Consider the following 11,428-nt stretch of genomic DNA (forward strand, 5'->3'; position numbering starts at 1 on the left):
ACAGACACATATACACAAACACAGGCACACACACATACACACTCATACAGACACACACACACACACACACACACACGGGCTTGAGGCTGTAGCTCAGTGGTAGAACACTTCCTAAAACAGGTAAAACCCTGGCTTCAATATGGCACACCACCAAACAACAACAACAACGAAAACACAAAACAATACAAAAGTGAGAGGCACTATTACTTATCTCACCGTGGTTCTCTGAAGGAAGAGGATGGGTCCAGACATGGCGGCACACTGACACAAGGGGCAGAAACAGAGGGATCAAAGCAGGTTCAAGGGTAGCCTGATCTACACACACCACAAGTTCCATGCCAGCCAGGGCTCATAACGAGACCCTGTCTCAAAACACAGTGAGATAACGATGAGAGGAGAGATACCACAAAGGTAATTTTTAGAACTAAAGACATCTGGTTACTCAAATCAAAAATTCTCAGAGCGATGACTAAAAATTAAAGACTTTTATAACAGGGTATCAATTGTGTGTTTGTAACTACACAGTGCAGTAATACAGAACACTCGTGAGAAAAGAAACGAGACTTTCTATATTACAGGTGGGGTTATAATATGGATCAACTACTTTAGAGAACAGCTTGATGGTAAAGACAGAGGACCACTGAATCAGGACCCAGTGGTTTCATTTTCAGCAACGAACATGACAGGAGGAAGTCTGGAAATGCTCTAATGAAGAAATACTGTGTTAGCTTACAATTTAATAACCTGTAATGTTTAAATCAAAAAGGATCTGAAAAAAAGTTCATATTTCTTCATCTGTTTAAATGGACAGGAGGTTGGTGTAAGATTGTCATTTTTTTTTACTTAATTTTCTTATATCCTTAAGTTATTTTATAATTTTCTTATATTCACACTTAAATGAGCAAAGAATAAAAGGAAGCATCAGAAAGTTTAAATGCTTATGTCTGTGTGGTTGCCTATAAGCAGTATTTTCCCATCTGCTCTACTGTAGTTTTTCATGAATTTTATGTAAAATCATATATTTTCTAATTGTCGTCCTTTTTAGGAAGATGTGTTTTTATTTTATGTGCATGTGTGAGTTATTACATGTATGTTTGGGTAACACATGCATGCATGGAGCCCAAAGAGTGCAGAAGAGGTTGCTATAGGCCCTAGAACTGGAGCCATAGGCAGTTAAGTGTAGGTGCTAGGAGCTCAACCATGATCCTTTGCAAGAAGAGCAAGTGCTTGTAACCAATGAGCCATCCCTCCAGCCCCTTCTATTACTTAAAAAAAAGTAATAATATTCTGACAGTAACTCAATGGCAGGCTCTTTGACCTCCCCAACCCCCTAGGGAAGAGCAGTCCTGCTAGGCCACAGAGGAGGACTTTGCAGCCAGTCCTGAAGATACCTGATAATACAGGGTCAGATGGAAGGGGAGGAGGTCCTCCCCAATCAGTGAACTTGGAAAGGAGCAAGGAGGAGATGAGGGAGAGAGGGAAGGTTTGGGAGGGAATGAGGGAGCAGGATACAGCTGGGATACAGAGTTAATAAAATGTAACTAATAATAATTTAAAAATTTAATAATAATTCACAACAGTGCAAAGAAGATGCTGAAAGTAATATATAATCTATCAGTATAGAAAATGCCTGTTTATCCTTTTAAAATAAAGTTAAGAATTTTAAACTGTCCTCTCCACTCACCTCCTGCCTGGAGGCCACTTCTGTGCACATTTTGTTATTGTTTTTCTACCTTCAGAGAAAAACCAAATATGGGCAAGCGCAAATGGCATACATTTCTATATTCTATATTGGTTTTGCGTTGGAAAATACCTAGAATTTAATCAAAGAAAGGGAAAAATCTATTCTTCAAACTTAAAAGCACTAGGCCTTGAAGAATATGTCAGTCAACTCAGAACACAAGACTCTTCAGAGAAAAGAGAAGTGGTTGGTGGGAGGAAAGACCTTAGAAGCCATTCCAGGATACTCTTGTAAGAAATGGAAGGTGGTGCAGGAGTGTTTCAGGTGACGGAGCCCAAATCCCCTGGTAATGGAGAACTGGGCCTCCAGGTTCTCTTGTTCTGGGGTTGTTTTTCTCTGGGGTGATTAACTTGGATAGAGCTGTTAGGCTTTGGGGACCGAAAATTCCCTTGTAAGCAGACCTGGGATTTCCTGGCACACCGAGGGCTTTATGAAGGATGGCAAAGGGACCTGGAAGTCAATCATCCAGCCAGACTTTCATTCAGAAGGGAAGGTGTCAATATGTCTATAGCTGTGACAGTTCTCTGTCCACGGTGTTCCTCTGGGGCCATGAGAGGATCCTGGATAGTTCTGTGCAGGTCACCTTCAGTTTTTCTCTTGGGAGAGCAGAGTGAACTTGGAAAGCTCAGAGACAACAGATCTGGCTTGGGGGGAGAGGCCCTCTCTCTTCTTCCTTTTCATGTTCACACAGAGCTTCTCAGGCCAGGCACACAGAATAGAAGCTGCCTCCAGTGGGATTCCAATCACCTTGTTCTACACAGTTTCACCCCTGCTCCAGTCCCCTTAACTTTGTTCAGTGGAGTGTTTCAGGTCACAAATGTGCTTCATGTCTGTTCCAGTCACCACCCTCTAAAGTCCACAGAGAGTCTCCTTAGCCAAAGCAAGGAGCTGCACTCTGCTCTAACTGATGGATGCATTTCCTCCAAAGCTCACCACCAGCCAGTGCTCAGGGTGAGTGGATTTCAAGAAGGCTCTGGGAACCTTCCTCTTTGTCTAGCTATGCCATGAGTAAATTACGTAAGAAGGAAGACATAATTTTGCCCTCCCTGAGAAAACCCTCTGGTAGGGAATGACCAAGCCAGTGTTCATGGGACACTCACTGTATTAACGTGGACCCAGAATAAACACTGAGAGTGAGAGAGTGAGATCCCTGGTGCTTCTCTTGTCCAAGAGAAGAGGAAGGCTTGGAAGATTGGATGGAGCTCAGAGTGCATGTCAAGGCAAGGACAGCAGGTGGAGGTTCAGGGTGTCAGCCATGGGACCCAAGGCCTCCGGTGAAGTTGGACGAACTAGGATCACACGTGAAGTGAGGGGTTTGAAGAATCTAGCCCGACTGTTGATGAAACTGAACATGAGAATCTTTCATCCTCATCCCGGATGCCCTACCTGTGCACAAAAGCATCCTGTCTGTTTAGAAGATATAAAATGTGACGTCATTGCCCAAAGACCATCAAATCTTGCTTCTGAGTTAAGGTGAATAAATAATCAATTTGGCCTAGATTAAACAAAAGGTCTTACACATGCTAGGTAAGAGCTCTCTACCACTGAGCTGTAACCACGGGAAGGATTTCATACACAGGCCCAGCATATGCATTTTACAAAAACAAAAACATTTCACACATATAGAATGTTTGTAAGAGGGTCACACCATGTCCTTAGAGCTATGTTTTCATAAATAGAATATAGTTTCATGCCTTATTCGGTTTAAATCTTGTAAATTGTGGCTTTCACTTTATTTGGTTGCCTCCATTTTTGTGACATAAGCAACAGGAAGGATGGTGTATCCCAGGCCATCTTGGCTGCTTCTCCTCAGCCCCAGCTCAACTTAGGGTTAGATAGACCCTGAGCTTTCTGGCACCCTCATTAAGCCTCTAGCCTCCCCTACAAACACAGCTGTAAAGGGATTTTAATCCAGAAACAAGGCTGCTGTGGCTGGAGACCACGTCCGAAGGCCTATGACATCCAGCTGGAGTGCAGACACACCACACACCTTTAATCCCTCTGGCTGAAATGCAGACGTGCCCTTCGTACACACCTTAATTCCAAACAGTGAAGGTAAAGTTAGTTTGTAGAACGAAGCACCCACGTTTGAAAGTGAAGTCTAATTGAGAAACAGATAAAGTGATGAATCAGAGAAAATACTGACAGAATAGGATTTGCCCAACTCTCATGAGAACAGAGAGGTAAAAAGAGGACTTAGGAGGGCAACCCAGAGAGAGGGAGGAGGCAGTTTTACCCAGAGAGTTACACAGAGACAGAACAAGTTAGACACAAAGGTGAAGATAGAATGAACCAGATAATGAGGAGGATGCATAAGATAAGAACATATTTCCAGAGTTAGCATGAGGCCAAGCAGAGCCAAAAGGCAGAAGCTGAGAAAAGTCAGATTAAATCAGTGAGCTCAGACAGGAGTTTGAACCAGAACAGCTAATTGAACCAACCAGCCAGAGTTCAAAAAGAACAAGAAAGGGTGAGCTTATTCAGCAGTAAGTCTCAGAGGCTGAAAACATTCTAGGCCTAGATTAGATTGTACAGAGGCTAGAAGCTTCCAGGACTAGGCCTAGAGTTAGCAGTAATAAATCAGGTGAATAAAAGTTAAATTTACACACAGCTGTGCTCTTAACTGGTCTATGAGTCACTTTGTCAGCAGTAACTAGCAGGGGTCACCCTAGAGATCCTTTTTGGGACAAAGTGCTCTTTCAGGTCCAGGATCTTTTAACCAGCCTACATAAATGTCAGGAAATGGAAACGAGGGCCCCATCTTGCTGTTTCCTTAAGCAATCAAAGCTCCAGGACTCAAGGACTCCAGCCACAGCTGCTCTCAAAAACTCAAAAAGTTGCAAAAAGAAAGTGGAAATAAACACAAAACCTTGGGGGAGGCTGGAAAGTGATGCCTGTGGTGCTCAGAGGAGACCTGGAAAGCCACCGGACTCAGGTTAGAGACGGCTTCAGAAAACACTCAGGGACCATGATGGCTCAACACTTCAGGATGCTTTCCACACAGCCTGATGACCTGGGATCCCAATGTCCAAACTGTCCTCCAACTTCAACATGATCACTGTGACGTACACACACACACACACACACACACACACACACACACACAATCAGCATAATTCATAAAAACATTTAAAGAAGGGAAACGTCTCAGCTTATCACCTGGGTGGCCATGAAGAACCTGGCATGTTCCCCGCCAAGACAGCAAGGTGGTGAGAGGGATCATCTTGGCCAATAGGCACACAGGTACCTTCCTTGCTCATGGTCCTCTGACACTCTTCCTTTCCTTTGCCTTGATCTCTCTGCCTCCTTTAATCCCCTTTTCTCTCATCTTCTTCCTCTGGGAGCCACTATGTTCTTTTTCCTTTTCTATCTCTGCCTACCTACCAACCCACTGGATTTCCAGAATAGCCCTCTTTAAAGAACAGGAAACATTAATCCAAGAAATGTTGTCATTGCTGACAACAGAAACTTAGTTACAGCGGAAAGGTAGAAGTAACTGGGAAATAGAAACCTTGGGCCCCCAAGGCCTGTGTGAGAACCAGCAGCAAATAAAGCCTTGCCAAGGGGTAAAAACTCCAGAGACCCTGCTAGCAAGCATTGCCCCTGTGGATCCGGAATCCCTCGAACATGTAGAACTGGATCCGTTTTTATCCTAACCCCAACCCGATCCCTGGCTCAGGACTCCTGGTCTCCTTTTGTCTGTGTCTGAAACTCTGAGCTTGCTGCGAGGTAAGCTTGAAAAGAGAGTGTGAGGGCAATTCCCTTCCAGTCTTCCCACCCTCAAATTTCAAATCAGGCCTGGCAGTGAATACCTGCTGCCCCTCAGCAGGGACAGAGCAGCTGTGAAGCAGCAAAAGAGCCTGGTGAGCCCTCAGCTCTCCTAGGAGTGTCCTATCTTCTTCCTAAAGCGGCTTGTGACAGTTCTGCCCCCCTTTCTCCCATCATCGAGTCACTAATAATAAAATCACTTGAACTTAAGCAAAAGTCAGAGGTCAGATTTGTACACAAACCGCATGGGTCCTTTATGGCGTTCCAACTTGATAAGGATAATCACCAAGGACAGAGAAAGAAAAGTCACTTCCTCAAGGTGATAAGACACAAAGACAGATACTCAGTAAGTGTCCGCTGACTCAGCGTCTGCTCCCCCTGTTCGATGCACAGCAAGGCAGTACTACTCACTGAACATGCCCTAAATACAGAGAGCGCTGGGTGAAGTCTATGCTAGAGACTGGAGCCCCAAACCCACCACTTGTAAGAACAAACCCAGGGGAAAATACTCCCAGGCGCGCGCACACACACACATTGAGAGAGAGAGAGAGAGAGAGAGAGAGGGAGAAAGCAGAAACCTAGCAGCACCTTGAAAAGCTGCCCAGGCTGAACGGAGAGAATAGATCCGTGTAAGTTGGACTTGGGGTGGAGCTAAGAAGGACTGCTGAGCAGGGCAGGGGATTGCTGCAAGAAAGCAGGGAGCAGGAAAGACTCTTCAGGGAAGCTGAAGGCTAGACACAGCCCGAAGTCTGAGCAACTCTTAGGGGAGAACAGAAAAGCAGTCTGCTGTTGGGAGGTGGAGAGAGGAGTTCTTTCCAGGCTTGCTGATCCCCACTCCCTGTGCCACAAATGTGCGTGTGTGTGTGTGTGTGTGTGTGTGTGTGTGTATTTGTGTGCAATGCATGTGCATACGTGTGTGGATGCATATGTGAATGTGTGTGTGTGTGTGTGTGTGTGTGTGTGTGTGTGTGTGTATACATGGCCAAATTGTTCTTCAAGCTTTCCAAAGTTCGTTTGGCAACTTTAAAATTAACCACATCTTGAAACAGCAACTATTTGTAGAATGAAAAGGAGTATTGTATTTGAGAGTTAATCAATGTTTGTGTGTTACAGTCACCTTGGCTTGTAATTTGGGTTTTAGAAAAATTAGTCAGGAGATTGGGGGAAGATCAGTTTTGGTAACCCGAGGAGCTGCTGGTCTCACCACCATTCCCATTATGATTAGAGGGTTTCCCCTCTTATTTTAAAATCACCTCCGGAGAGATAAAGGACTTTCAGGGGACCTTCCAAAGTCAGTGCTGTGTAAGAAGGCACTTTAAGAAACAAGAGTCCGCCCAAGGCCCAAGCTCTTGGCTTACCTGAACTTGAAATGCTGAGCCATAAGAGTGGTCCCCACAACCAGAAGTGTCTCCCCCAGAGGCCAGGAGGCATCGCTGGGCTGGAGTCTTGAGCCAGAATGAAGGAAAGTCCTGAAGCCTGGGATAGCACATAGCCCAGCCTCCCACCCAACATGCAACACCCACTTGGGACTTAATAATCATTAACTGGCCCCACAGCTTGTAAAATAAAGAAATAAATAAACCTTCCTATTTGTCTAAGCTCTGGAGTTTTCAGTTTCTTCTTCTCAATGAAAATGAGCACCCTTCCTACATTTTTTTTTAAAGCTGGAGATATTGAAACACACTGTTCTTCTTCTCTGTGCCAAACAAGATCAGGAAATGGCTTTCCACACATCTTCCATTTCCCATTATGAAATGTCAGCAATGACCGAGGCAGCCTTTCATCTCCCCGTGGTTACAAAACTCTCACTGGAATGGAATTTCTGTGGACATGTTTGTCCCTGGGAAAGCTGTGCAGCTGGGGGCTGGAAACCTCTTTCACTTTTGAATCCCCAGAGGTCTCACCCAGTGTGCGGCCAATGACACACGTACTGGACGGAGTGAAAGGGGACTGAATTTGGTTCTACAGAGTGCTGCCTTCCACAGCCCCTTGAGACTAGAAAGTCAAGTCCCAGGGAAGAGAGTCTCGTCTGAGAAGAGACGTGTTGCTGCTCTTGCCAGGCCAGGGTTCCTGCCACGGAAGCAAGCCCACAGAAGGCAAGCTTCACCCTTTCTAAACAACAGCTTTGCGGGGGAGAGTGCTAACAACACAACGCGCTTTACGGCACCTTAAGAAACGTACACGGGTGATGCAGAGTCGGGGGTTAGAGCGGGGCAGGTTAAGCCCAGAACACAGGCTTTGAACACAGGCCTTGGATGTAGCCCTGGAGCAGCCTAGGCAATTGGTGAGTACCTGGTTCAATGAGAGACAACTGTCTCAAAAGATAGTGGAAGTCAGCAGACATGAACTCACACACACACACACACACACACACACACACACACACACACACTACATTTTTAAAATTTGAAATGTATGAAGATATATGGTGAAGAACAAATCACTACCCCCTATCATCCCCTACACCCAGCTCCCACAGTCCGTAGAAGGCCTCATGGTCACCATTTTCTTTTCTTCAAACACAGATTCTTCTGTCATTCAATACGTCCTGACCACAGTTTCCCCTCCCTCCACTCCTCAAAACTCCTCCCCACCTGCTCTCTCCCCAAGATCTACTCCTGTCTCTTTCCTCTTTAGAAAAGAGCAGGCATCCAAGGGTTGACAGTCAAACAGGACAAAACAAGATGCAACATGACAAAGCAAAAACCCTCATATCCAGTCTGGACAAGGCAGCCCCATGGGAGGAAAAGAGTCTCAAGAGCAGGCAAAAGATTCAGAGACACACAGAAACAGCAACGTAACAGCCGTCACATGTACACAGAAGATCCGGTGTGGGCCAGTGCAGGCCTCATGCTTGCCGCTTCTGTCTCTGTGAGCCTCATATGAGCCCTGCTTAGTTGATTCCGTGGGCCTTGCTCTCCTGGTGTCTTCTACCCTCCTCTGACTCCTACAATCTTTCCTCCTCCTCTGTGGAATTCCCAGATTTCCAAGGGGAGGGCCCCAATGGAGATCTCTAATGTAGACTCTCTCTCTCTCTCTCACTGCATAATGTCTGGCTGTGGTTCTGTGCACCCATTCCCATTTGCTGCCAGAGGAAGCCTCTCTGATGACAACTGGACAAGACGCCAACCTATGAGTATAGCAGAATATCATTGGGAATCATTTCATTGTTTTTTTTTTTTTTTTTTTTTTTTTTTTTTGCCTGCTGTGTTTGGTTCACCCCAGGTCTCTGGGCCATCCAGGTAGTGTAGAGCATGGCGTGGGCCTCAAGTTAAATCAAACATTGGTTGGCCACTCCCACAGATTCTGCACTGCCATTGCCCTAGTACATCTTTCATATAAAACATTGCAGGTCGAGGGTTTTGCGGTTGAGTTCGTGTCCGGCTTTCTCTTTCCATAGACAATAGAGCACCTTCTCTTACCCTAGAGATTAAAACGTAGGAACGAAGGCTCTATGCAGGCACCAGCTCGACCTCTCTATGTTCAATGAGCTATGTGGACGTTGTCCTCAGCAATGGGGTACCACTGTCCATTTCCAGAGAGGGCCTTCTGTCCTAGCATCAGCCTGGGTTGTTAAGGGATCCCCATGGGATCCCCTCAGCCAACAACTCAACCAAATGCAACCCAGTCCCACCACTGGAAGCCTTGCTTGGCTATGAAAGATGGTCAGTTTGGACTCCATGTCCCCATTACTAGGAGTCCTCACTAAGGTCACTCTCATAGATTCTAGGAAGTCTCCACTGCACTAGATTTTCACCCACACCCCAATGTCTCTCAATTCTAGATGTCTCTCCTCGCACTCTCTCTTTCCATCACTCAACCCTCGTCTGATATTTCCCACTCTTGTCCTCACCTGCCCCCAGTCCATCTGCAAAATCTATTCTATTCAATTTTCCCTCTCCAAGGGAGATCCATGCTTCCCCCTAGAGCCCTCTTCTTTACCTAACCTTTCTGGGTCTGATATCATTTACATAACAGCTAATATCCACTTATAAATGAATACATACCATATTTGTCTTTCTGGGTCTGGGTTACCTCACTCATGATTTTTTTTTTTCTATTTTCATCTATTGGCCTGCCTCATGATGTCCTTTTTTAACAGCTGAGTAATACTTCACATTATGTAAATGTACCATTTTTTTTATCCATTCTTCAGTTGAGGGATATTTAGGTTATTTCCATATTCTGACTATTATGAACAAAGCCACAATGAACATAGTTGAGCAACTGTCCTTGGGGCAGGATGGAGTGTCCTTTGGGTATATGCCCAAGAGTCATAGATGGGTCTTGAGGTAGATGGATTCCCAGTTTTCTGATGAACCGCCATATTGATTTCCCAAGTGGATGTACAAGTCTGCACTCCCACCAGCAATGGAGAATTGTTCCCTTTGCTCCACATCTTTGCCAGCAGGAGCTGTCCCGTGATTTTTTGATCTTTTGCCATTCTGAAAGGGGTAAGATGGAATCTCAGAGTTGTTTTGATTTGCATTTCCCTGATGGCTAAGGGTGTAAAATGTTTGTTTGTTTCTTGGCTATTTAAGATTTCTCTATTGAGAATTCTGTTTAGATCTGTACCCCATTTTTAATTGGATTATTTGGTTTTTTAATATCTAATTTCTTGGAGTTCTTTATATACTTTGGATATTAGATCTCTATCGGATATGGAGTTGGTGAAAATCTTTTCCCCTTCTGTGGCTGCCTCTTTGTCCAATTCACAGTGCCTTTTGCTTTACAGAAGCTTTTCAGTTTAATGAGGTCCCATTTATTGGTGCCTGTGCTGCCATTGTTCTGTTTAGGAAGTTGTCCCCCCGTGCCAATACATTCAAGGCTGTTTCCCATTTTCTCTTCTTTCAAGTTCAGTGTGACTGATTTTATGTTGAGGTCTTTGAGCCACTTCGACTTGAGTTTTGTGCAGAGTGATTGGTATAGATCTATTTGCATTTGCATTCTTTTTTTTTCTATTTGCATTCTTCTACATGCAGACATCCAGTTTGACCAGAAACATTTGTTGAAGATGCTGTCTTTGTGTGTGTGTGTGTGTGTGTGTATTTATGACTTCTTTATAAAAATATCAGGTGTCCTTAGGTATCACCATTTTCTTCTAAGTCCTCGGGAGATATTCTGTCTCAACTCCCACCCCTGCCTTTTAAAAACATCACCTCTCACTAGCCCTCAAGACATCACACTCTACCTTCCTTTAGTCCCAGTGATGTGAGGCCCAGTGGACATGCCTGGTAGCTGAGGGCTCTCAAGGACAGTTTTCTGCAGTATCCGAGCACGCCTTCCTTAGGTCTAGCTGCATAGTTAGCACCATGTCTCTGTCCCGGTCTCATGCACTCAAGGCTGAGGGATCAAGAAAACCCACCTTAACCTCAAATGCAGCCTCCCCTGGGCTGCCTTTGGCAGAAGTCATTTTGTTGGAGATTTTTTTTTCTCAAGTCTATGTTCAACAATCACCTTTCTTAGTTTCACCCTCTCAATCCCTGCCACTTCTTTCCACGTTATCAGTTGTAGTAATGTGAACTTTAAGATTTTATCTAAATAAGCTTTGGGGAGGGTAGGCAAGAGGTGTTTTGAGAGTATATAGTCTAGGCTTGACTGTAACTCATTATGTAGACCAGAATGATGTTACATTCACTCTGCAGCCTAGGCTAGCCACAAAATTATGGCAATCTTCCTGCTTCAGCCTCCAGAATGCTGGGATTACAGGCATGGAGTACAGTACCATGCCCAACTTAAACTTAAATTTCTTTTGGATAGAATACCTATATGAAGAAAACACAGACAGCCCTGATGTGAAAGGACAGGTACAGTGTTAACTTCGCCTGTTAGCTTTGAACATAAGGAAGGCTGTGCTGGGCAACGCTGCGGTTAGAAGCACTGTCCTCTATTGATAAATGCAAATGCCAGGCCACAGCC

At 44.8% G+C, this 11,428-nt stretch overlaps 1 protein-coding gene across 1 annotated transcript in view; it reads right to left on the reverse strand.

Annotated features, from left to right (window-relative positions):
• Pla1a (phospholipase A1 member A) overlaps nucleotides 1-7,155 on the reverse strand; it is a 35,285-nt gene extending 28,130 nt beyond the window's left edge. Inside the window, exon 1 of the mRNA XM_055625077.1 lies at nucleotides 6,868-7,155. Coding sequence (XP_055481052.1) covers nucleotides 6,868-7,021 — 154 coding nt within the window. The 5' untranslated portion in view covers nucleotides 7,022-7,155. The remainder of the gene's footprint in view (nucleotides 1-6,867) is intronic.
• Nucleotides 7,156-11,428: the final 4,273 nt, after the last annotated feature.

Source organism: Psammomys obesus, unplaced genomic scaffold (assembly GCF_907164565.1).
Source record: "Psammomys obesus unplaced genomic scaffold, mPsaObe1.curated_primary_1811, whole genome shotgun sequence".
Taxonomy (NCBI): Eukaryota; Metazoa; Chordata; class Mammalia; order Rodentia; family Muridae; genus Psammomys; species Psammomys obesus.